At 39.7% G+C, this 26743-nt stretch overlaps 1 protein-coding gene, 1 long non-coding RNA gene and 1 pseudogene across 3 annotated transcripts; 2 read left to right on the forward strand and 1 right to left on the reverse strand.

The window, feature by feature from the left end:
• The first annotated feature begins 1945 nt into the window (after positions 1–1945).
• On the forward strand, positions 1946–12712 carry LOC108902633 (myosin heavy chain, fast skeletal muscle). Its single transcript, XM_018704569.2, has 41 exons — positions 1946–1969; positions 2340–2384; positions 2480–2702; positions 2818–2961; positions 3084–3240; positions 3370–3397; positions 3495–3606; positions 3705–3797; positions 3878–3941; positions 4045–4143; positions 4237–4340; positions 4427–4565; positions 4661–4779; positions 4870–5019; positions 5103–5273; positions 5366–5672; positions 5818–5891; positions 5977–6064; positions 6154–6271; positions 6362–6485; positions 6589–6725; positions 6853–7108; positions 7441–7683; positions 7779–7955; positions 8077–8222; positions 8331–8421; positions 8538–8927; positions 9057–9183; positions 9265–9383; positions 9537–9733; positions 9819–10002; positions 10096–10261; positions 10362–10486; positions 10613–10921; positions 11011–11214; positions 11305–11430; positions 11549–11719; positions 11807–11911; positions 11995–12090; positions 12198–12329; positions 12593–12712. Exons 3-41 carry the CDS (start codon positions 2499–2501, stop codon positions 12608–12610), a joined length of 5814 nt encoding a protein of 1937 aa, XP_018560085.1. The 5' UTR covers positions 1946–1969; positions 2340–2384; positions 2480–2498; the 3' UTR covers positions 12611–12712.
• LOC127142990 (uncharacterized) lies at positions 8645–21527 on the reverse strand. Its single transcript, XR_007814155.1, has 2 exons — positions 21379–21527; positions 8645–8732 (listed from the first exon to the last, which is right to left on the reverse strand). It is a non-coding gene; the product is annotated as an uncharacterized LOC127142990 (long non-coding RNA).
• Positions 14971–26657, forward strand: LOC108902632 (myosin heavy chain, fast skeletal muscle-like; annotated as a pseudogene). The gene is made up of 40 exons (XR_001964122.2): positions 14971–15098; positions 15209–15426; positions 15681–15824; positions 15944–16100; positions 16219–16246; positions 16335–16446; positions 16525–16617; positions 16700–16763; positions 16867–16965; positions 17059–17162; positions 17249–17387; positions 17484–17602; positions 17691–17840; positions 17918–18088; positions 18184–18490; positions 18637–18710; positions 18796–18883; positions 18973–19090; positions 19181–19304; positions 19408–19544; positions 19672–19927; positions 20109–20351; positions 20447–20623; positions 20745–20890; positions 21004–21094; positions 21184–21573; positions 21697–21823; positions 21907–22025; positions 22285–22481; positions 22567–22750; positions 22844–23009; positions 23190–23314; positions 23441–23749; positions 23837–24040; positions 24130–24255; positions 24374–24545; positions 25761–25865; positions 25949–26044; positions 26152–26283; positions 26538–26657. The product of XR_001964122.2 is annotated as a myosin heavy chain, fast skeletal muscle-like (transcript).
• The last annotated feature ends 86 nt before the right edge of the window (positions 26658–26743 follow it).

The raw sequence follows: 26743 nt of genomic DNA on the forward strand, positions 1-26743 counted from the left end.
GCTATGAAATAAGCTACATATTTGTCTTTAAGTCATGGTAACCTCTTCTCATGGTTGTTTTCTTGTTGGACAAGAGAAATGTTGGTTCAGCTGAGATGTGCACAGTGCAAAACTATGCAGCAACTAATTGTAGCTCAAATGACAGCCTGTATTCAAGCCATTTTAGCAATGTATGAACCTGAAGGGTCTACAAAATACAACATATGTAACTGGCACTTGAAGAGCAACAATTTTGACCCTTCTTTTTCCAAAGCCCTTATCAATACACAAAACAGAATGGAAAGTGTATTAATTATCAGAGGCCTTTTTTTTCTAACAAATAATCTCACAATATTTTAACACAGTGCCCCAGTCCCCCATATTTTACTGCAAAGGTGAAATTTCTGTTTATATTATTCACATACATCAGTTGTCTTTTTCTCATAAAACTGAATAAACCAACTGTCAACAGTGAAAATGTGCTGCAACAAGTCTGGACACATTGGTTTACTTAACTAGGACCCTCTAGGCACAGACAAAAGAAATACTATGATCAATTTCTAAAAGTTGAAGTGGCGGTTAAGTCAGGTTTACAGTTATATGGTTGAATGTAAAATTATAAAAATAGTTTAAAAACTATTATTGTGTAAGTGAATGGTAATACTGAAAGGCATTTGGACAATTGTCTGACAGTTGTTTTTCAGGATTATGCAGGTCATTTTATTTTGGAGCCAGCAATGTCTGAAAACCAGAGTCACATAGTTTTTCCAGGGACACAGAGTTTCCATAACAGCAACAACATCTTCAGAATCTAATGTAACACGAGGATAAAGATCTTTGATATCCGAGTGGGACTTATTATAGGTCTTATCTCAGCCTGGTTGGCAACATCTTTCTAGTCCTTATAAGGCAAGATGTAATCACACTTGAACTTGAACATGGAAAGGGCCTTACACTCAATTTTATAAGAGGAATATGAGATGTGCCAATGTCCTGCAACCATATACCAGCACCACTTGGGTGCTCCTCCAAAATTAAGTTCCATTCCTGGCTATCACCAAGTTTAATTGCAAGGGTAAGTAGAGACAACATCTCATTATAAAATGATGAAATCCCTCTCAAGTAAGTCAGGATCTAAATTTATATGTGTAAATTTTTTATCAGAGCAACTCAGTCATTCAAAAACCTGGGCATGTTATGTGCAGCATCTATTTTGGGACATACTTTGGACATAACCATCACTCTTACGTTTTATGAGCAGAATAAAGTTAAATCCAATGCTTCTCTATAAAACACATAGCATGATATATTACTGATATTACATGACATTCTCTTCAAAATTAATGTTTGGTGTGTGAGGGATTTAAGGTTACAATGCTAAATGCTATTTTACTGATATTGGTGGTTGTCAAGAAAAATTGCCTTGATACTCAGTTTTACTGTATTTCAAAAATCTGCAATGTGGACAAGCTCTGACACTCAATACCAATGACATTTAACTGTATCTGAGTTCAAAAAAGCAAGTCAAGGCACAACTCCCTCAACAGATTATTAAAATACTTATTTGTCGAATAAAATGTGTTTTCATCTTATTGTATATCATACACAATGTATGATATATATATATATATATGGAATGTATGATATACAGAAATGTAGTCCCCCATGCAATAATGCAGTTTAAAACTCTTCTATAGCTTATTTTCATTTTTAGTCTCATTAAAATGTTACAAAAAAAATCTGATCCTACTTTGCTTGAGTAATTTAACATTTTTCAGTTTTCTCATTTTATTTCTATTTTAACAGTTAAGCAATGTTATATCTTTGACACAAAAAAGCTTACTAAAACTGCAATGTCACAAGACAGGTCTTAAGATGACAGGGATGCTTGACCAAATCGAGTGGCTGGCTGCTGCTGACCAGGCAGTTCCAGTCTCTATATAAGCAGTAGCTTCAGACTCCTCTGAGAACTGACTGGCATCCCACACAGGTTAGTGCTTTGTGTGTGTTTATACTCACCTAATTTGCTTTTACTTGATATTACATTAATTTCATGTGACACCGTTTTTCATGTCAAGTAATCTTTAAGGGATAATATCATTAATCAAAGATGTTATTTACAAAGATGTTTAAATACATTTTAGAACTATTCATAATAGCTAATGTAGAGAAGCATTTAAGTCAGTCTGTGATTTTCTATTCTTTGAACAATCAAAACAGTTTGGATACACTGCTGAGGCTATAAAAACAGTCCTCATAGTGTTGTACATACTCATATGACTGAGTTAACTATAAAAGCTTATTGAGCATGAAGGTTTTTTGTGATTTCTGCAATGATCATCTCAATCTTTCTTTAAAAGCAACCTTGGACAACAACACATCAGTACCACTCAGGATATACTGAGGTAAGACATATCTGCAATAACACAACCTTCATAATACTTCAAATACAAATTCTTTTAAAATCATTTGACATGGACTCTGACTCTCACCTTTTCAGTCACATCTAAAGTGCCACCATGAGCACAGACGCAGAGATGGAGGCCTATGGCCCGGCGGCCGTCTACCTCCGGAAGCCAGAGAGAGAGAGGATTGAGGCACAAAACACACCATTTGATGCCAAAACAGCTTACTTTGTGGTTGATCCTGATGAGATGTACCTCAAGGGAAAACTAACCAAGAAAGAGGGTGGCAAAGCCACAGTTGAGACTACTACAGGAAAGGTGAATGATCGCTTTAGTTGAAATTCTTGAAACAGGGAAATAGGATAGTATCCATCCTATAAAAGATTATTTGAATTATATCCTAACTGAACACATTTTTGTATTTCTTATTCAGACGGTCACTGTAAAAGAGGATGACATCCATCCCATGAATCCTCCAAAGTTTGACAAAATTGAGGACATGGCCATGATGACCCACCTCAATGAACCTTGTGTGTTGTATAACCTCAAAGAGCGTTATGCATCATGGATGATCTATGTAAGTGTTTAACATATAAATCATCAATAAACAAACTTTTTCATTCCTTTTCTCTTTTCTCATAGCTACTACTCAAATGTAGAAGAACTGGCTTTTAGAGTGTACTTTCTTCTCTTTTACAGACCTACTCTGGCTTGTTCTGTGTTGTTGTGAACCCCTACAAGTGGCTTCCTGTGTATGATGCCCAGGTTGTTGTAGCATACAGAGGCAAGAAGAGGATTGAGGCACCACCCCACATCTTCTCCATCTCTGACAATGCCTATCAGTTCATGCTCACTGGTAAGATATAGTTTAAGAAGATGCAAACTTATCTTTACATGACACACTAAAAGAGACATAGCAGATGACATTAAATATGCCTCTATTATGACTACATTTAATGTTATTTGCTGTATTCATTAATTTCAGATCGTGAGAACCAGTCTATCCTTATCACGTGAGTAACATACAAAGAACAGAATACATTATAGGAAATTTACAGATATGAAGAGGTAAACATAAAAAACTCAAAATATGATTCTCTTCTACTCCAGTGGAGAATCCGGTGCTGGAAAGACTGTCAACACCAAGCGTGTCATTCAGTACTTTGCAACAATTGCAATGACTGGAGCCAAGAAGGCTGAGCCAACACCTGGCAAGATGCAGGTAAAATAGAAAAAAAAAACAAAAACAACAAAACAGGGAATTATCTGTTTATGGATTTTGAAAAATGTACAAAAATATTTTCTAATATCTTTTTGTAGGGTTCACTGGAAGATCAAATCATTGCAGCCAACCCTCTGCTGGAGGCCTATGGTAATGCCAAGACGATCAGGAATGACAACTCCTCTCGTTTTGTGAGTAAAAATAAGCTAAAAAAATATGCTTTTTGAGCTGCATGTCAAGAATCATGCTAACCCAAATCTGATACGTTTAGGGTAAATTCATCAGAATTCACTTCGGAACCACTGGCAAACTGGCCTCAGCTGATATTGAAACATGTAAGTTATATCTAAATTTTGTTCAGTTATCTTAGTTTGAGTTTGTTGTATGATGTTGTACATGCAATATTACTGTTGTCTGACCTTGACTTGTTTAACGTAGATCTGCTGGAGAAGTCACGTGTCACCTTCCAGTTGTCTGCTGAGAGGAGCTACCATATCTTCTATCAGCTGATGACTGGCCACAAGCCTGAGCTCCTGGGTATGATGAAATATGGAAAATAGGAATTTAAAAGTAGAATTAAGACAGTGAAAACAATGGATTTGCTCATGTATTTCTTCCAATCTTTTGCAGAGGCTCTTCTGATCACCACCAACCCCTATGACTACCCAATGATCAGTCAGGGTGAAATCACTGTCAAAAGCATCAATGATGTGGAGGAGTTCATTGCAACAGATGTAAAGTATCAATTCATATTTACAAAATTAAAATTCCAAGACAAAAATGTCACAGTGATAATTGTTTTCTTTCATGTCCAATGCAGACCGCCATTGACATTTTGGGCTTCAGTGCTGAGGAGAAAATTGGCATCTACAAGCTGACAGGTGCTGTAATGCATCATGGCAACATGAAATTCAAGCAGAAGCAGCGTGAGGAGCAGGCTGAACCTGATGGCACTGAGGGTAATTTCCAAAATAATACCATTCTCATGCAAGTTTTCTGATTTGAAAATACTACTCAAATCACTGTGTACACTCATTGTCTTTCTTTCCATTAGTGGCTGACAAAATCGCCTACCTCTTGGGCCTGAACTCAGCTGATATGCTGAAAGCTCTGTGCTACCCAAGAGTCAAAGTCGGAAATGAGATGGTGACCAAAGGTCAGACCGTCCCACAGGTACACAAATGGAGGAAACATGAAACATCTATAAATATCCCTGACTGGTTTAAACATCGAGCAAGTTCAAAAATGTGCCCTTGTTTCTAGGTCAACAACGCAGTCAGTGCTCTGTGCAAGTCGATCTATGAGAAAATGTTCTTGTGGATGGTTGTCCGTATCAATGAGATGCTGGACACAAAGCAGCCAAGATCATACTTCATTGGAGTGCTGGACATTGCTGGATTTGAGATCTTTGATGTGAGTGGTCTGGAGAATTTCAGTGCAGTTTAAAAGATCTATACAATCTGGCTGTGAAATTGAACACCTTTCCATGATTACAGTTCAACAGCTTGGAGCAACTCTGCATCAACTTCACCAACGAGAAACTGCAACAGTTTTTCAACCACCACATGTTTGTCCTGGAGCAAGAGGAGTACAAGAAAGAAGGCATTGAATGGGAGTTCATTGACTTCGGTATGGACTTGGCTGCCTGCATTGAGCTGATTGAGAAGGTAATACTACTTGTCATGTAGAAATGAATTTCCATTTCCTGGCTATCTGCTTAGTTGTTAATTCCTTTTTAATATACAATATTTCTCTTCAGCCAATGGGCATCTTCTCCATCCTTGAAGAGGAGTGCATGTTCCCCAAGGCCTCTGACACAACTTTCAAGAACAAGCTGCATGACCAGCATCTTGGCAAGAGCAAGGCCTTTGAGAAGCCAAAGCCTGGAAAGGGCAAGGCTGAGGCTCACTTCTCTCTGGTTCACTATGCTGGTACAGTGGATTACAATATCAATGGCTGGCTGGACAAGAACAAGGACCCCCTGAATGACTCAGTTGTTCAGCTCTACCAGAAATCTTCAAACAAACTGCTGTCCTTCCTGTATGTAGCCCATGCTGGGGCTGAGGGTAAGAAGCTGATCAGTCAAAACTTGTTTTAATTAATTCAATTTATGTTATTTATTTAATCATACACTCATTTTGATACAAACTTCGATAGATAAAACAAAGACAATAATTCAGTGGCATTCTTAATTTTTTTGGGGAAAAACAGAGGCTAGTGGCGGTGGCAAGAAGGGTGGTAAGAAGAAGGGTGGTTCCTTCCAGACCGTCTCTGCTCTTTTCAGAGTATGTATTGTTCCATCACTGGAAAACAAGAAACAATACATCTTGAGATAATGTTGACCAGTTGTCTCATGTTGCTGATCTACAGGAGAACTTGGGCAAGCTGATGACCAACTTGAGAAGCACTCATCCTCACTTTGTGCGCTGCCTGATTCCCAATGAATCAAAGACCCCAGGTAAGAAGCTTACAGTCCTATGTTTTGCATTTCATGTTACACAGTGATACAAAGAAATATTGTAAACTATATGAAATTCCAACCCTCAGGTCTTATGGAGAACTTCTTGGTCATCCACCAGCTGAGATGTAACGGTGTGCTGGAGGGCATCAGAATCTGCAGAAAGGGCTTCCCCAGCAGAATCCTCTATGGTGACTTCAAGCAGAGGTGACTTTTCAGTATAAGTAATTATGATGTAGAAACATCAGGCCAAGACATTTTGGTTAATATAAATAACAACATCATTTTTTCTTGTAGATACAAAGTATTGAATGCCAGTGTCATCCCTGAGGGACAGTTCATTGACAACAAGAAAGCTTCAGAGAAGCTGCTGGGCTCCATTGATGTGGACCACACTCAGTACAAGTTTGGCCACACAAAGGTACCTTGTCATAGTTGCATCACTTTTGTTGTTGTTTGTTGTTTATGCATATTTGTGTTACTTATTTATTCATTAATTTATTCATTTTAATGAAACAACATAGGTGTTCTTCAAAGCTGGTCTGTTGGGTACCCTGGAGGAGATGAGAGATGAGAAACTGGCTGAGCTGGTGACCATGACTCAGGCTCTCTGCAGAGGATATGTCATGAGGAAGGAGTTTGTTAAGATGATGGAGAGGAGGTAATATTTTCACACAGTTCTCTGAACTGTACTGTCAAATTACATTGGTATTTTTCTTCAATCCTCAGCAATTCCATGAAATTCCATTGCAGCAGAAATGACACATTATCTGTAATTATTTTTCAAGGGAATCCATCTATTCCATCCAGTACAACATCCGTTCATTCATGAATGTGAAAAATTGGCCATGGCTGAAATTGTACTTCAAGATCAAGCCTCTTCTGAAGAGTGCTGAGACTGAGAAGGAGCTGCAACAGATGAAGGACAATTATGATAAGATGCAGACAGACCTGGCTACTGCCCTGGCCAAGAAGAAGGAACTGGAGGAAAAGATGGTTTCCCTGCTGCAGGAAAAGAATGACCTGCAACTGCAAGTGGCTGCGGTATGTAAACTATAACATATATATAGTATACACATATACTTCCTTTGATTTTGTACTAATTTAGTACTGTAAATGACTTATTTAGTTATTTAGACTCAATAACAATTCATACACATAAATCAGATTTATGGAGATACAGGTAAACCAAATGCAGCATATGCATTGTGTACATACTATAATCAAATATCTATTTCATCTTTGTCTTATTGTTTATGTCCTATAGCAAAGTTGTACATGAACAAAATGAATAGCATTTAGAAATGTATAATAAAATCTTTAACAAATAAAATAACAAGTATATTTCACAATTGTGTTCTCAAATTTTACTATAGGAAGTTGAGAATCTCTCTGATGCAGAGGAAAGATGTGAAGGTCTCATTAAGAGCAAGATCCAGATGGAGGCCAAACTCAAAGAGACATCTGAGAGACTGGAGGATGAAGAGGAAATCAATGCTGAGCTGACTGCCAAGAAGAGGAAGTTGGAGGACGAATGCTCTGAGCTGAAGAAGGACATTGATGACTTGGAGCTCACCCTGGCTAAAGTGGAGAAAGAGAAACATGCCACAGAAAACAAGGTTCAGTTCATTTACAGAAGTATATATATGCATATTCCTTTATTTAGATTTATACTTTCTGTGACATTAAAATTTGCTTTGCATGCATCTGTTAGGTGAAAAACCTGACAGAAGAAATGGCATCTCAAGATGAGTCCATTGCCAAGTTAACTAAGGAGAAGAAAGCCCTCCAAGAGGCCCACCAGCAAACACTGGATGATCTCCAGGCAGAGGAAGACAAAGTCAACACTCTGACCAAGGCCAAGACAAAGCTGGAACAGCAAGTGGATGATGTAAGTGAATAGTTGTTTGACTTGGTGCTTTTGCCCTGCAATATCAGGAATGATTATTGTATTGATATCTGCTTTAAATCTGCTTTAAATCAATTTTTAATTAAGAACTGTTACTTTATAGCTTGAGGGATCACTGGAGCAAGAGAAGAAGCTTCGCATGGACCTTGAGAGAGCAAAGAGGAAGCTTGAGGGAGATCTGAAACTGGCCCAGGAATCCATAATGGACCTGGAGAATGACAAGCAGCAATCTGACGAGAAAATCAAGAAGTAGGTTTTTGTTTATTTTAGGTTATCAATCCTCTTTTCAGCATCTCACATATTACAGTCCGCAGCATTATGAACTATGACAGTGAAAGCTTTCTTGGTCTCATCAAGGAAAGACTTTGAGATAAGCCAGCTCCTCAGCAAGATTGAGGATGAACAGTCCCTTGGTGCTCAGCTTCAGAAAAAGATCAAGGAACTCCAGGTAACATTTTATTATTTATTATACTATATATATAGTATAATATATAGACTGTTTTTGACTGACTGCAATGTTTTCAAGTCAATAAGCATTTTTGATGCTACTACCATCAAATCTAGGCTCGCATTGAGGAGCTGGAAGAGGAGATTGAGGCTGAGAGGTCTGCTCGGGCTAAGGTTGAGAAGCAGAGGGCTGACCTCTCCAGGGAGCTTGAGGAGATCAGTGAGAGGCTTGAGGAAGCTGGTGGAGCAACAGCTGCTCAGATTGAGATGAACAAGAAGCGTGAGGCTGAGTTCCAGAAGCTGCGTCGTGACCTTGAGGAGTCAACCCTGCAGCATGAAACTACTGCAGCAGCTCTTCGCAAGAAGCAGGCTGACAGTGTTGCAGAGTTGGGAGAGCAGATCGACAACCTCCAGCGTGTCAAGCAGAAGCTGGAGAAGGAGAAGAGCGAGTACAAGATGGAGATCGATGATCTCACCAGCAACATGGAGGCTGTTGCTAAATCAAAGGTGAGTTGTTTGTTGATAATTTAGGGATTTGCCTTTTATTATGTTCAGAATATGAAGTGTAACTAATAAATACTACAATAGCTCTAAATTTGGGAGGAAAAGACAACATATATGTTGTGTTGTTGACAGGGCAACTTGGAGAAAATGTGCAGAACTCTTGAGGACCAGTTCAGTGAGCTCAAAGCCAAAAATGATGAGAATGTTCGCCAGCTGAATGATGTTAATGCACAGAAAGCAAGACTGCAGACAGAGAATGGTGAGTCACCTGTAAAAACTGGTCTGGTCTGTGTGGGGGAGGTTAATAAGGTCTTATAAACTTATATATATTGCCCTTCAGGTGAGTTCTCCCGCCAGCTTGAGGAGAAAGAAGCTCTCGTTTCCCAGCTGACCAGGGGCAAACAGGCCTTCACTCAGCAGATTGAGGAGCTTAAGAGGCACATTGAAGAGGAAGTGAAGGTATTACAATAACCATTCTCTCCATAAAATACATAATAAAATAAAATAGTACTGAAAAAACATCTTGAGAGAAATACCAAGAAACTTTTCATAATACAATATGATGTATTATTGCTTCTTTGGTTATTAAAAATGTTTTGTCATGTTCAACAGGCCAAGAATGCACTGGCCCATGCTGTTCAGTCAGCCCGCCATGACTGTGATCTGCTCAGAGAGCAGTTTGAGGAGGAGCAGGAGGCCAAGGCTGAGCTGCAGCGTGGAATGTCCAAGGCCAACAGTGAGGTGGCTCAGTGGAGAACCAAATATGAGACTGATGCTATCCAGCGCACTGAGGAGCTTGAGGAGGCCAAGTACATGAGTTCTTCCTATTTTTTCATTGATAATAATTTTTTCTATCCATTTGTCCAACTAAGAACAAATTCCTCTTCATTGCAGGAAAAAGCTTGCCCAGCGCCTGCAGGACGCTGAGGAATCCATTGAGGCTGTGAACTCCAAGTGTGCCTCTTTGGAGAAGACCAAGCAGAGGCTGCAGGGTGAGGTTGAGGACCTCATGATTGATGTGGAGAGAGCTAATGCTCTGGCTGCCAACCTCGACAAGAAACAGAGGAACTTTGATAAGGTAAACAGTTAAACTGAAAATCAAAACCAATTTTATCAGAAGAATACATACCTGTATTGGTAACAAATATTTAATTAACCTATATACATCTAGGTCCTGGCAGAGTGGAAGCAGAAGTATGAGGAAAGCCAGGCTGAGCTGGAAGGAGCCCAGAAGGAGGCTCGTTCTCTCAGCACTGAACTGTTCAAGATGAAGAACTCTTATGAGGAGGCTCTGGATCACCTGGAGACCATGAAGAGAGAGAACAAGAACCTGCAGCGTATGTTAACTTTTATTTTTACTGTAAGTGAAAATAATACTGATTACATACCAGCTCCTACAAGTGTAATGTGTTCTGTTTTTTATTGCTTTTCCTATAGAGGAGATCTCAGACCTGACTGAACAGATTGGTGAGACTGGAAAGACTATCCATGAGCTGGAGAAAGCCAAGAAGACTGTGGAGACTGAGAAGTCTGAAATTCAGTCAGCACTGGAGGAAGCTGAGGTAAAACAATGATTGCAATATTGTACTGCTTATATCATCAAATACAACAGCATGTATACAACCATGTATTCACTTTTATTCTGTTTCTGTGAAAGGTAACATTTGGTATGTTTGTGAATTTTAAAGGGTACACTGGAGCATGAGGAGGCCAAGATTCTCCGTATTCAGCTTGAGCTCAACCAGGTCAAAGGTGAAGTTGACAGGAAGCTGGCAGAGAAGGATGAGGAGATGGAGCAGATCAAGAGGAACAGCCAGAGGGTGATTGACTCCATGCAGAGCACACTTGATTCAGAAGTCAGGAGCAGGAATGATGCCCTGAGAGTCAAGAAGAAGATGGAGGGAGACCTCAATGAGATGGAGATTCAGCTGAGCCATGCCAACAGGCAGGCTGCTGAGGCCCAGAAACAACTGAGGAATGTCCAGGGACAGCTCAAGGTGATGTTCTGTTTGAGTCTGTGTTTGATTTCTCAGTGAAAAGTTAAAGAGGGAAAAAAGTTAACTCCTTCTTTTCCTGATGTTAACAGGATGCCCAACTGCACCTTGATGATGCTCTCAGAGGACAGGAGGACATGAAGGAGCAGGTTGCCATGGTGGAGCGCAGAAATGGTCTGATGCTGGCTGAGATTGAGGAGCTGAGAGCTGCTCTGGAGCAGACAGAGAGAGGACGCAAAGTGGCTGAGCAGGAGTTGGTTGATGCTAGTGAGCGTGTTGGACTGCTTCACTCTCAGGTTTGTTTCCATTCATTCACAATAAACTAGTGTTCTTGGAAATACATTACAATTAGATTATACTAAACATATTTTTTCTGAAACATTCAGAACACTAGTCTCATAAACACCAAGAAGAAGCTGGAGGCTGACCTTGTGCAAGTTCAGGGTGAGGTGGATGATGCTGTTCAGGAAGCAAGAAATGCTGAGGAGAAGGCCAAAAAAGCCATCACTGATGTGAGTTTACAACCTTACCACTGCTGATTTATATATAATTTCATATTTTTATTTTTGATATACCTCCATGCACCAATAATAATAAATTTATTCACAAATTAAATGTGAACCATTTCAGGCTGCCATGATGGCAGAGGAACTGAAGAAGGAGCAGGACACCAGTGCTCACCTGGAGAGGATGAAGAAGAACCTGGAGGTCACAGTCAAGGACCTGCAGCACCGTCTGGATGAGGCTGAGAACCTCGCCATGAAGGGTGGCAAGAAGCAGCTCCAGAAACTGGAGTCCAGGGTATGTATCAGACTTTCATCAGGTTTCTCCTGATGTATATCACCATATTTTGATTATTTTGATAAATCATCTATCATCACATCACAGGTGCGTGAGCTGGAGACTGAAGTGGAAGCCGAGCAGAGACGTGGAGCTGATGCTGTTAAAGGTGTCCGCAAATATGAGAGGAGAGTGAAGGAGCTGACCTACCAGGTAATTCCCACTGAAAAACTACCTTTATTTCTCTTTACTTCCCTTTTCATTATTTCTTATTGTATTACCCTTTATCTACACAGACTGAGGAGGACAAGAAGAATCTGATCAGACTTCAGGATCTGGTGGACAAGCTGCAGCTCAAAGTCAAGTCTTACAAGAGACAGGCTGAAGAGGCTGTAAGTCAATTACATAATGTGCCACATCTTCTTGAGTTAATAATTAATAATATTATCACTATTAATAGCCTCGTAACTGAGCCAGTATGACTCCAACCCCTTTATAGGAGGAGCAGGCCAACACTCACATGTCCAGACTCAGGAAGGTCCAGCATGAGATGGAGGAAGCTCAGGAGCGCGCCGACATCGCTGAGTCCCAGGTCAACAAGCTCAGAGCCAAGAGCCGTGAAGTTGGAAAGGTAAGACGTGATCAAATTTTAAGGAAAATCACTATGTGAGACTGAGATTATTTAAGTCAATCAATAAGATAAATGAAGGGTAACTTTGCTGTAGGTTGTTTGGATGACCACAGTATCAGAGTACTATGTTGACATTAGAAGACAGTAAAATGATTTGATGTTGTGTACTTTCACTCCTGTTGTGTACATCAGTAATATTAAGTAAACTGATATCTAAATTTGAAAATTTGCTATTGCTAATTGCTTTTCCCCTCTTTTCTTAGTCTGAGTCTGCTGAGTAAGAGTCATCATCCAGCTGGGGTCTTTCAACAGAGTTCATAAAATATGAACCAGTGGCTGGGGGCTATTTAATGTTTCAATAAAGCTGATGACTGTCATCACTATCCTGAGTCCTGTCATTTTCTTTCTGGTGATTAATTTATTTAATTGCCCAGAAAAATATCTAGTGCATAACAAAGTAGGGCCATTAGCCATGCTGTAATAGCTTGTGGGAGATTACAGTTTTCGAAAAAACTCAGGCCTGTTCTGTATTTATCCAATGCCATATTTGGAACTCACAGGCGACAAATTGATACAGGTTGCCAAATTATACAATCTCTGCACCATGTCTCACGGAAGAAATTAAATCTTGACTTGGAATCTTGGAGCAGAAGTAGGGTCTCCACTCAAGTTTTTGATGACCCTGCATCCTCTAGCCCTGAGGGATTTCAGTGAGGGGTACTTGTATTTCACATCACTTTTGTATCCTCCTGAAGGGAATATACAGTGAAAAGCTAAACATGTCCACAGCATATAAGCAGCAAAATAAATGAACACCATCAATTCATCAAAGTGGATTTGTTTTCATAGCAAAAACCCCACTATCAAATAGCAAAAGAGAACATATATGAATTCTCTGTCCTATTACAAACATAACAAGCTCCCTGGATAAAATCACAGGTCATTCTTAACAACTAGCACTATGCCGTAAGAGATGAAAGCTGTGGGATAGTTGCTCTGGTTATCTCTAAACTCTCTCTGTCTCATACTCACACATACACTCATATAGTTACGAGCGAGCATTGGCATCACATATATCCTATTCTTAGATCTATAAGCATGTAAGTAGCAAAATAATAACAATAATAAAGTGTTTAATTTATATATATATATATATATATATATATATGTATATATATATATGAGAATATGAGAATAATAAAACTACAAAGAGTGTTGCTAAATACTTGCGCTGGTTACATGGGCACTTTAAGACCTCTCACCACTTATTTTTAAGCCTGATCTCAATCAAGTGTCCTGTCCTTTTACAGAAATATTATAGCAGGTGAATGAACTTATAATTTTATTACAGAAATATGAGATGTGCCAATGTCCTGTAACTGTAGACCATTTGGGGGCAATTCCAAAAACAAGCTCATAGCATGCATTTTAAACACATTTTATGTCACATTTAATGTGATGTAATTGCTATTAATAAAGTGTTTTAATTTAGATCAAATAAAATGTATAATAGAAACTTAATGTTATAGATTTTAAGGCATTATTGACATATACATCCTTTAAATCAAGCTTTATATTATTTGGAACCATATTTACCACCATTTCATGAATGATACAACTTGGCCATCACTTCCATGCTTGCACTTGGAGGCAGTAGTGGAGCATTTAGTAGAGCAAGCTTGTTACTATTTGGGATAACATCTAGAAAAGAAATATATTAGCACCCCCTTCTTCCTTTTAAATAATTTCATATTCATGCCTCTTAAAGTAGACTCTCAAGTCTTATTTTGGTTTGGTTATTAGGTTGGAACATGACAACTTGTGTTTGTAAATGCATTTTAGCAACTATTTCTATTATCTATTATTTCTTTAACTCATACTTAACTTACCTGGTGTAAGCATTAATTCATGTTTTAAATTTTCACACTCACAGTGTTGATCACATTCAGTGTTGCAATCAAATCAAATCAAATCAAATCAATTGGTATAACATCATAATGCAGCCAGTATTTTTTTAGGTGTCCTGAAGAATGTTGCATATCACTGCCATAAATGTCACTACCGCAAAATAAGCAACAAGATGAACAGAGACCATGACCAAATTAAGAGAGAGACTACTGCTGATCTGACACTCCCACCCTCTATAAATCAGGCTGCAGCCTCTGCATGAAGTGATAAGCCTCCAACACAGGTGAGTGTTATCTCTGTCACCTTTTTGCACTTATTTGATTTGTTGGTAAACTGAATGCATTGCTAATTACCTATGCATACTGTTAGCAATTGTTTGCTAGCGTTACCTTGGTTTCAGGGAATATTCTGGTGCAATTTCATGGCATATAAAAGTAGTCTTAAGTGGAAAATACACTTTTATACACTTGATATACTTAACAACAAATATTTTATTTAAACCCGCCCCCACACACACACCATTTATTAGTTTTGTGTCGACATCCATTGCACATCTTGTCTGAACACATAATAAGTGATTATTTAGAACAATACTATGTCTCTGGTAGTAAAAGGGAATTTGAGGGGATGGGAGAGTGCTGAACATTAATGACTTAAACTGAAGGTACAACATTCAGTTGTTAGTTAGGTTTGAAAACTTTTTACAACCTTCACCCTCTGATTATCTCAAAATGACTGAATTTCCTCAACAAAAATTTTAATGAAATAAACATTCTCATGCTCATTCATTATTGTTTTTTTATAACACTGTCAGACTCCAGCAGAGACTGCACCACTCATTCTTCTTTGGAACGAGCTGAGGTAAAAGATGTTACCATAAAAAACACATAAAATCTTCACTATCAGATAGAAAAAAGGCCATAGCAATAAGATGTTGATATGTTTACTATTATGGACTCTCGCCTTTTCAGCCTCAAGTGCCACCATGAGCACAGACGCGGAGATGGAGGCCTATGGCCCAGCGGCCATCTACCTCCGGAAGACAGAGAAGGAGAGGATTGAAGCCCAGACTGCTCCATTTGATGCCAAAACAGCTTACTTTGTGGTTGATCCTGATGAGATGTATGTCAAGGGTAAACTAACCAAGAAAGAGGGTGGCAAAGCCACAGTTGAGGGAGATAATGGAAAGGTAAGTGTGATTGTGAACTTTATTTTTACTTTTAAATCCTAGTCTATTTCCATCAAATACCTTTTCATTTTATCAACATTGGTTTGAAATGATAGCGTGCTAAAACAGTCACTGAACTATTCATTTATCATCATAAAATCATCATTCATAAGTTTAAATTGTCAAAATTGTGAACAACATTGACATCCATTTGATGAACTTTTTTATTTGAAATGATTTCTCCATAACAACGTTTTACTGTATTTCCTATTCAGAGTTACACCGTAAAAGAGGATGACATCCATCCAAGGAATCCTCCAAAGTTTGACAAAATTGAGGACATGGCCATGATGACCCACCTCAATGAGCCTTGTGTGTTGTATAACCTCAAAGAGCGTTATGCATCATGGATGATCTATGTGAGTTTCCACAATATGATACCACACTACAATACAATACACTACATACATGTGTATGCAAATATGCATATGAGCGTACCTAAATGTTAACTTTGTGTTTATGCTCTCTACTTTTACAGACCTACTCTGGGTTGTTCTGCGTTGTCGTGAACCCCTACAAGTGGCTTCCTGTGTATGATGCTGTAGTTGTGGCAGGATACAGAGGCAAGAAGAGGATTGAGGCACCACCCCACATCTTCTCCATCTCTGACAATGCCTATCAGTTCATGCTCACAGGTAAGATCCACATCACAAGTGTTAAAGTGTGTATATATAGAGAGAGGTAAAATTCAACTCAAAACATACCCTTAATGAAGAAACGATGAAAATAGAACTCGGTGTGTTTGCATTTCAGATCGTGAGAACCAGTCCGTCCTGATTACGTGAGTACAATACAAGCTGTTTTGTGAAATTTCTGTAAATCTTACGATAAATGAGCTCAGTCATAAAAACTGTGCCTGTCTACCACAGTGGAGAATCTGGTGCAGGAAAGACTGTCAACACCAAGCGTGTCATCCAGTACTTCGCAACAATTGCAGCACTTGGAGCTAAGAAGGCTGAGCCAACACCTGGCAAGATGCAGGTAAAATTGGTTGTTTTGATCTTATCAGAAGAAAGTTAATTTAAATGCAACTCATGTAACTCAAATGTTCTCTTTCAGGGCTCCCTTGAGGACCAAATCGTTGCAGCCAACCCTCTGCTGGAGGCCTATGGTAATGCCAAGACTGTGAGGAATGACAACTCCTCTCGTTTTGTGAGTAAAAATAAGCTCAATAAAAATATGCTTTTTGAGCTGCATGTCAAGAATCATGCTAACCCAAATCTGATACGTTTAGGGTAAATTCATCAGAATTCATTTCGGAACCTCTGGCAAACTGGCCTCAGCAGATATTGAAACATGTAAGTTATATCTAAATTTTGTTCAGTTATCTTAGTTTGAGTTTGTTGTATGATGTTGTACATGCAATATTACTGTTGTCTGACCTTGACTTGTTTAACGTAGATCTGCTGGAGAAGTCACGTGTCACCTTCCAGTTGTCTGCTGAGAGGAGCTACCATATCTTCTATCAGCTGATGACTGGCCACAAGCCTGAGCTCCTGGGTATGATGAAATATGGAAAATAGGAATTTAAAAGTAGAATTAAGACAGTGAAAACAATGGATTTGCTCATGTATTTCTTCTAATCTTTTGCAGAGGCTCTTCTGATCACCACCAACCCCTATGACTACCCAATGATCAGTCAGGGTGAAATCACTGTCAAAAGCATCAATGATGTGGAGGAGTTCATTGCAACAGATGTAAAGTATCAATTCATATTTACAAAATTAAAATTCCAAGACAAAAATGTCACAGTGATAATTGTTTTCTTTCATGTCCAATGCAGACCGCCATTGACATTTTGGGCTTCAGTGCTGAGGAGAAAATTGGCATCTACAAGCTGACAGGTGCTGTAATGCATCATGGCAACATGAAATTCAAGCAGAAGCAGCGTGAGGAGCAGGCTGAACCTGATGGCACTGAGGGTAATTTCCAAAATAATACCATTCTCATGCAAGTTTTCTTATTTGAAAATACTACTCAAATCACTGTGTACACTCATTGTCTTTCTTTCCATTCAGTGGCTGACAAAATCGCCTACCTCTTGGGCCTGAACTCAGCTGATATGCTGAAAGCTCTGTGCTACCCAAGAGTCAAAGTCGGAAATGAGATGGTGACCAAAGGTCAGACCGTCCCACAGGTACACAAACAGAGAAAACATGAAACATCTATAAATATTCCTGATTGGTTTAAACATTGAGCAAGTTCAAAAATGTGCTTGTTTCTAGGTCAACAACGCAGTCAGTGCTCTGTGCAAGTCGATCTATGAGAAAATGTTCTTGTGGATGGTTGTCCGTATCAATGAGATGCTGGACACAAAGCAGCCAAGATCGTTCTTCATTGGAGTGCTGGACATTGCTGGATTTGAGATCTTTGATGTGAGTGGTCTGAAAACATTCTGAGCTGTATTACGGGTGATTTTTCAGTACAACTGAATACATTTCCATGATTACAGTTCAACAGCTTGGAGCAACTCTGCATCAACTTCACTAATGAGAAACTGCAACAGTTTTTCAACCACCACATGTTTGTCCTGGAGCAAGAGGAGTACAAGAAAGAAGGCATTGAATGGGAGTTCATTGACTTCGGTATGGACTTGGCTGCCTGCATTGAGCTGATTGAGAAGGTAAGGAGCTACTCAGCTACACATGATTTCTTTTTTGTGTGCAAATAGTTGCTTCTGCAGGAGAATTCTTAACATGAAATATAAATTCTTCTCAGCCAATGGGCATCTTCTCCATCCTTGAAGAGGAGTGCATGTTCCCCAAGGCCTCTGACACAACTTTCAAGAACAAGCTGCATGACCAGCATCTTGGCAAGACCAAGGCCTTTGAAAAGCCAAAGCCTGCAAAGGGCAAGGCAGAGGCTCACTTCTCCCTGGTTCACTATGCTGGTACAGTGGATTACAATATCAATGGCTGGCTGGACAAGAACAAGGACCCCCTGAATGACTCAGTTGTTCAGCTCTACCAGAAAGCTTCAAACAAACTGCTGGCCTTCCTGTATGTAGCCCATGCTGGGGCTGAGGGTAAGAAGCTGATCAGTCAAAACTTGTTTTAATTAATTCAATTTATGTTATTTATTTAATCATACACTCATTTTGATACAAACTTCGATAGATAAAACAAAGACAATAATTCAGTGGCATTCTTAATTTTTTTTGGGGAAAAACAGAGGCTAGTGGCGGTGGCAAGAAGGGTGGTAAGAAGAAGGGTGGTTCCTTCCAGACCGTCTCTGCTCTTTTCAGAGTATGTATTGTTCCATCACTGGAAAACAAGAAACAATACATCTTGAGATAATGTTGACCAGTTGTCTCATGTTGCTGATCTACAGGAGAACTTGGGCAAGCTGATGACCAACTTGAGAAGCACTCATCCTCACTTTGTGCGCTGCCTGATTCCCAATGAATCAAAGACCCCAGGTAAGAAGCCCACAGTCCTACGTTTTGCATTTCATGTTACACAGTGATACAAAGAAATATTGTAAACTATATGAAATTCCAACCCTCAGGTCTTATGGAGAACTTCTTGGTCATCCACCAGCTGAGATGTAACGGTGTGCTGGAGGGCATCAGAATCTGCAGAAAGGGCTTCCCCAGCAGAATCCTCTATGGTGACTTCAAGCAGAGGTGACTTTTCAGTATAAGTAATTATGATGTAGAAACATCAGGCCAAGAAATTTTGGTTAATATAAATAACAACATCATTTTTTCTTGTAGATACAAAGTATTGAATGCCAGTGTCATCCCTGAGGGACAGTTCATTGACAACAAGAAAGCTTCAGAGAAGCTGCTGGGCTCCATTGATGTGGACCACACTCAGTACAAGTTTGGCCACACAAAGGTACCTTGTCATAGTTGCATCACTTTTGTTGTTGTTTGTTGTTTATGCATATTTGTGTTACTTATTTATTCATTAATTTATTCATTTTAATGAAACAACATAGGTGTTCTTCAAAGCTGGTCTGTTGGGTACCCTGGAGGAGATGAGAGATGAGAAACTGGCTGAGCTGGTGACCATGACTCAGGCTCTCTGCAGAGGATATGTCATGAGGAAGGAGTTTGTTAAGATGATGGAGAGGAGGTAATATTTTCACACAGTTCTCTGAACTGTACTGTCAAATTACATTGGTATTTTTCTTCAATCCTCAGCAATTCCATGAAATTCCATTGCAGTAGAAATGACACATTATCTGTAATTATTTTTCAAGGGAATCCATCTATTCCATCCAGTACAACATCCGTTCATTCATGAATGTGAAAAATTGGCCATGGCTGAAACTGTACTTCAAGATCAAGCCTCTTCTGAAGAGTGCTGAGACTGAGAAGGAGCTGCAACAGATGAAGGACAACTATGATAAGATGGTGTCAGACCTGGCTACTGCCCTGGCCAAGAAGAAGGAACTGGAGGAAAAGATGGTTTCCCTGCTGCAGGAAAAGAATGACCTGCAACTGCAAGTGGCTGCGGTACGTACAAGATGTATACAACATACAGTTTATTTGGTTTTGTACAAGTACTGTATAGACTGAATCTCAACTCTCAAATCAGATCTATTGAGATACAGGTAGACCAAATGCAGTATATGCAGTACCATTATATATAATGAAAATAACAACTAAATTTTCCTATTGTATGTTCAAACTATAGGAAGTTGAGAATCTCTCTGATGCAGAGGAAAGGTGTGAAGGTCTCATTAAGAGCAAGATCCAGATGGAGGCCAAACTCAAAGAGACATCTGAGAGACTGGAGGATGAAGAGGAAATCAATGCTGAGCTGACTGCCAAGAAGAGGAAGTTGGAGGACGAATGCTCTGAGCTGAAGAAGGATATTGATGACTTGGAGCTCACCCTGGCTAAAGTGGAGAAAGAGAAACATGCCACAGAAAACAAGGTTCAGTTCATTTACAGAAGTATATATATGCATATTCCTTTATTTAGATTTATACTTTCTGTGACATTAAAATTTGCTTTGCATGCATCTGTTAGGTGAAAAACCTGACAGAAGAAATGGCATCTCAAGATGAGTCCATTGCCAAGTTAACTAAAGAGAAGAAAGCCCTCCAAGAGGCCCACCAGCAAACACTGGATGATCTCCAGGCAGAGGAAGACAAAGTCAACACTCTGACCAAGGCCAAGACAAAGCTGGAACAGCAAGTGGATGATGTAAGTGAATAGTTGTTTGAATTGATGATTTTTCCCTGCATTGACAGCAATGATTATTAGTATTGATACTCTGAGATTTAAATGCTTAAAATGCCTCATTACATTTCCTCTGATACTGTAGCTCGAGGGATCACTGGAGCAAGAGAAGAAGCTCCGCATGGACCTTGAGAGAGCAAAGAGGAAGCTTGAGGGAGATCTGAAACTGGCCCAGGAATCCATAATGGACCTGGAGAATGACAAGCAGCAATCTGACGAGAAAATCAAGAAGTAGGTTTTTTTTTTTTTTTAGGTTATCAATCCTCTTTTCAGCATCTCACATATTACACTCCAACAGCATTATGAACTATGAGAGTGAAAGCTTTCTTGGTCTCCTCATCAAGGAAAGACTTTGAGATAAGCCAGCTCCTCAGCAAGATTGAAGATGAACAGTCCCTTGGCGCTCAGCTTCAGAAGAAGATCAAAGAACTCCAGGTAATGCTATTTTACATCAATATTAGACTAAGTGAATCAAATATGTTCAGGTTTATAAGCCTTTTTGATGCTACTACCATCAAATCTAGGCTCGCATTGAGGAGCTGGAAGAAGAGATTGAGGCTGAGAGGGCTGCTCGGGCTAAAGTTGAGAAGCAGAGGGCTGACCTCTCCAGGGAGCTTGAGGAGATCAGTGAGAGGCTCGAGGAAGCTGGTGGAGCAACAGCTGCTCAGATTGAGATGAACAAGAAGCGTGAGGCTGAGTTCCAGAAGCTGCGTCGTGACCTTGAGGAGTCAACCCTGCAGCATGAATCTACTGCAGCAGCTCTTCGCAAGAAGCAGGCTGACAGTGTTGCAGAGTTGGGAGAGCAGATCGACAACCTCCAGCGTGTCAAGCAGAAGCTGGAGAAGGAGAAGAGCGAGTACAAGATGGAGATCGATGATCTCACCAGCAACATGGAGGCTGTTGCCAAATCAAAGGTGAGTGGTCTGTTGACAAGTAAGATATTTATCTTTTGTCATGCTCAGAAGTATTAACTGTGACTGATATATTTTGGAGTAGCTTAAAACTTGGGAGGAATAGACATGTTGTGTTGTTGACAGGGCAACTTGGAGAAAATGTGCAGAACTCTTGAGGACCAGTTCAGTGAGCTCAAAGCCAAAAATGATGAGAATGTTCGTCAGCTGAATGATGTTAATGCACAGAAAGCAAGACTGCAGACAGAGAATGGTGAGTCATCAGTCAAAAAAAAGTAATGAAAACCAAAGATTTTGATGAATATCACATTTATATATTGTCTTATTGCCCTTCAGGTGAGTTCTCCCGCCAGCTTGAGGAGAAAGAAGCTCTTGTTTCCCAGCTGACCAGGGGCAAGCAGGCCTTCACTCAGCAGATTGAGGAGCTTAAGAGGCACATTGAAGAGGAAGTGAAGGTATACATGCTTTGTTATTGGGTTTTAACCAGGGGGTGAACTGAACTCTCCTGTTCAAACGTAGTCATTAAAAAATGCATACAGTATATTTTAGTACAATGGAAAAATCAAAGATGAGTCATATATTCCACAGCAAAAACATCCATACTGCTATTATTGCTAAATTAGATCTATTTATGAGTTACATTTTAGTCATATGATGAATAGAAAGATCATGTTCTCTGCTTCACTGTTGAGATGAAAATGTCATGTTCAACAGGCCAAGAATGCCCTGGCCCATGCTGTTCAGTCAGCCCGCCATGACTGTGATCTGCTCAGAGAGCAGTTTGAGGAGGAGCAGGAGGCCAAGGCTGAGCTGCAGCGTGGAATGTCCAAGGCCAACAGTGAGGTGGCTCAATGGAGAGCCAAATATGAGACTGATGCTATCCAGCGCACTGAGGAGCTGGAGGAGGCCAAGTACATGAGTTCTTCCTATTTTTTCATTGATAATAATTTTTTCTATCCATTTGTCCAACTAAGAACAAATTCCTCTTCATTGCAGGAAAAAGCTTGCCCAGCGCCTGCAGGACGCTGAGGAATCCATTGAGGCTGTGAACTCCAAGTGTGCCTCTTTGGAGAAGACCAAGCAGAGGCTGCAGGGTGAGGTTGAGGACCTCATGATTGATGTGGAGAGAGCTAATGCTCTGGCTGCCAACCTCGACAAGAAACAGAGGAATTTTGATAAGGTAAACAGTTAAACTGAAAATCAAAACCAATTTTATCAGAAGAATACATACCTGTATTGGTAACAAATATTTAATTAACCTATATACATCTAGGTCCTGGCAGAGTGGAAGCAGAAGTATGAGGAGGGCCAGGCTGAGCTGGAAGGAGCCCAGAAGGAGGCTCGTTCTCTCAGCACTGAACTGTTCAAGATGAAGAACTCTTATGAGGAGGCTCTGGATCACCTGGAGACCATGAAGAGAGAGAACAAGAACCTGCAGCGTATGTCAATCATACTATATTTAATGTGACTATTATAGTAATTCTACAACCTGCAGTGGTAGGTTATGAGTTTTTGTCAGGGTAAAAACCTTGGCACATACTATTTCCTGGATACTTTATATACTGCACACAGGTAGGTCTAAGTTAGTCTAATTGTATATTGTTTTGGTTGCTCTATAGAGGAGATCTCAGACCTGACTGAACAGATTGGTGAGACTGGAAAGACTATCCATGAGCTGGAGAAAGCCAAGAAGAGTGCAGAGACTGAGAAGTCTGAAATTCAGTCAGCACTGGAGGAAGCTGAGGTAAAACAATGATTGCAATATTGTACTGTTTATATCATCAAATACAACAGCATATATACAACCATGTATTCACTTTTATTCTGTTTCTGTGAAAGGTAACATTTGGTATGTTTGTAAATTTTAAAGGGTACACTGGAGCATGAGGAGGCCAAGATTCTCCGTGTTCAGCTTGAGCTCAACCAGGTCAAAGGTGAAGTTGACAGGAAGCTGGCAGAGAAGGATGAGGAGATGGAGCAGATCAAGAGGAACAGCCAGAGGGTGATTGACTCCATGCAGAGCACACTTGATTCAGAAGTCAGGAGCAGGAATGATGCCCTGAGAGTCAAGAAGAAGATGGAGGGAGACCTCAATGAGATGGAGATTCAGCTGAGCCATGCCAACAGGCAGGCTGCTGAGGCCCAGAAACAACTGAGGAATGTCCAGGGACAGCTCAAGGTGAGTTCTGTTTGAGCTGTGTTTGATTTCTCAATGAAAAGTTAAAGAGGGAAAAAAGTTAACTCCTTCTTTTCCTGATGTTAACAGGATGCCCAGCTGCACCTTGATGATGCTGTCAGAGGACAGGAGGACATGAAGGAGCAGGTTGCCATGGTGGAGCGCAGAAATGGTCTGATGCTGGCTGAGATTGAGGAGCTGAGAGCTGCTCTGGAGCAGACAGAGAGAGGACGCAAAGTGGCTGAGCAGGAGTTGGTTGATGCTAGTGAGCGTGTTGGACTGCTTCACTCTCAGGTTTGTTTTCATTAATTTACAAGAAACTTGTGTTATTAAAAAATATATCCTGAATATTACATTAAACATGACTTCTCTGAAACATTCAGAACACCAGTCTTATCAACACCAAGAAGAAGCTGGAGGCTGACCTTGTGCAAGTTCAGGGTGAGGTGGATGATGCCGTTCAGGAAGCAAGAAATGCTGAGGAGAAGGCCAAAAAAGCCATCACTGATGTGAGTTTACAACCTTACCACTGCTGATTTATATATAATTTCATATTTTTATTTTTGATTTACCTCCATGTACTGATAATAATACATTTATTCACAAATTAAATTTGAACCATTTCAGGCTGCCATGATGGCAGAGGAACTGAAGAAGGAGCAGGACACCTAGTGCTCACCTGGAGAGGATGAAGAAAAACCTGGAGGTCACAGTCAAGGACCTGCAGCACCGTCTGGATGAGGCTGAGAACCTCGCCATGAAGGGTGGCAAGAAGCAGCTCCAGAAACTGGAGTCCAGGGTATGCATTAAAATACTTCAAATGCTTGTATTCTAACATGAATCAGACTCTCAATGGATAGAATAAATTTAACTGTATCTACTGATGTACACTACCAGTCAAGTTTGGACACGCCTTCACATTCAATGTTTTTTCTTTATTTTTATTATTTTCTCAGTTGTAGATTAATACTGAATACAGACATCATAAACGCATATGGAATTATGTAGTAATATAAAGTAAGTGTTAAACATACCAGAATATGTTTTACATTTTAGATTCTTCAGAGTAGCCACTTTTTGCTTTGATGACAGCTTTGCACACTCTTGGCATTCTCTTAGTCAGCTTCATGAGACAGTCAACTGGAATGGTTTTCCAACAGTTTTGAAGGAGTTCCCAGAGGTGCTGAGCACATTCCTTGTGTTTCTTGGCCCAAGCTATTCTCATCTTGTTGCTGTTCTTCCTCAATAGTGGCTTCTTTGCAGAAATTTGACCATGAAGGCCTGATTCACACAGTCTCCTCTGAACAGTTAATGTTAGATGTATCTGCTACTTGAACTCTCTGAAACTTTTATGTGGGCTCTAATCTAAGGTGCTGTTAATTTGCAGTTTTGGAAGCTGGCAATTTGTCATCTGCAGCAGAGGTAACTCTTGGTCTTCCTTTCCTGGAGTGGTCCACATGAGAGCCAGTTTCATCATAGTGTTGGTTTGAGTAGTGATGGTTTTCAGATTCAGATTTCTTAAAATTTTCCAGACTGACTAACCTTCATGTCTTAAAGTACTGGATGATGGACTGTAGTTTCTCTTTACTTAGTTGAGTTGTTCTTGCTATAATATGGATTAGAACAGTAGCTGAATAGAGCTATTCGCTGTCTAGAACTGTGCACCAACCCTACCTCTTCTACCTCCCTACACTTGTTAACTGAAAATCATTCCAGGTGACTACCTCATGAATCTGATTGAGAGAATGCCAAAAGTGTGCAATGCTGTCATCAAAGCAAAAGGTGGCTACTTTGAAGAATCTAAAATATAAGACATATTTTGGTTTGTTCAAAAAAATGTGTTTACTATATAATTCCATATGTGTTCTTTCATAATTTTGATGTCTTCAGTATTTATCTACAATATAAAAAACAATAAACAAAGGAGGTGAGGAGGTGTGTCCAGACTTTTGATCGGTATTGTATATTATTGTATTTTGATTATTTTGATAAATCATCTATCATCACATCACAGGTGCGTGAGCTGGAAGCTGAAGTTGAAGCCGAGCAGAGACGTGGAGCTGATGCTGTTAAAGGTGTCCGCAAATATGAGAGGAGAGTGAAGGAGCTGACCTACCAGGTAATTCCCACTGAAAAACTACCTTTAGTTCTTTTTATTTCCCTTTTCATTATTTCTTATTGTATTACCCTTTATCTACACAGACTGAGGAGGACAAGAAGAATCTGATCAGACTTCAGGATCTGGTGGACAAGCTGCAGCTCAAAGTCAAGTCTTACAAGAGACAGGCTGAAGAGGCTGTAAGTCAATTACATAATGTGCCACATCTTCTTGAGTTAATAATTAATAATATTATCACTATTAATAGCCTCGTAACTGAGCCAGTATGACTCCAACTCCTTTATAGGAGGAGCAGGCCAACACTCACATGTCCAGACTCAGGAAGGTCCAGCATGAGATGGAGGAAGCTCAGGAGCGCGCCGACATCGCTGAGTCCCAGGTCAACAAGCTCAGAGCCAAGAGCCGTGAAGTTGGAAAGGTAAGACGTGATCAAATTTTAAGGAAAATTACTATGTGATACCCTCATTTAATGAGGTTTGTTAAGTCAATCATTAAGATAAATGAAAGATAATTTTGCTGTAGGTAGTTTGAATGATCACAATAGCATTTGACATTAGTAAAATGTCTCAAATTTCTCAAATTTTTCATATTTGAGTGTGTAACCTATTAGGTAAATTGCTATCTACATTTGAAAATTTGCTAGTTCTAATTAATTCTCCCTTCTTTTTTTAGTCTGAGTCTGCTGAGTAAAAGTCATTATCCAGCTGGGGCCTTTCAACAGAATTCATAAAATATGAACTCGTGGTTGGGGGCTATTTAATTTTTCAATAAAGCTCATGATTGTCATCACTATCCTGAATCCTGTCTTTTTCTCTCTGATGATTAATTTACTTGGTTGCTTGGATGAATATCTAGTCCAAAACAAAGTAGGGCAATAA

This window comes from Lates calcarifer, linkage group LG11 (genome assembly GCF_001640805.2).
Source record: "Lates calcarifer isolate ASB-BC8 linkage group LG11, TLL_Latcal_v3, whole genome shotgun sequence".
Classification (NCBI taxonomy): Eukaryota; Metazoa; Chordata; class Actinopteri; family Centropomidae; genus Lates; species Lates calcarifer.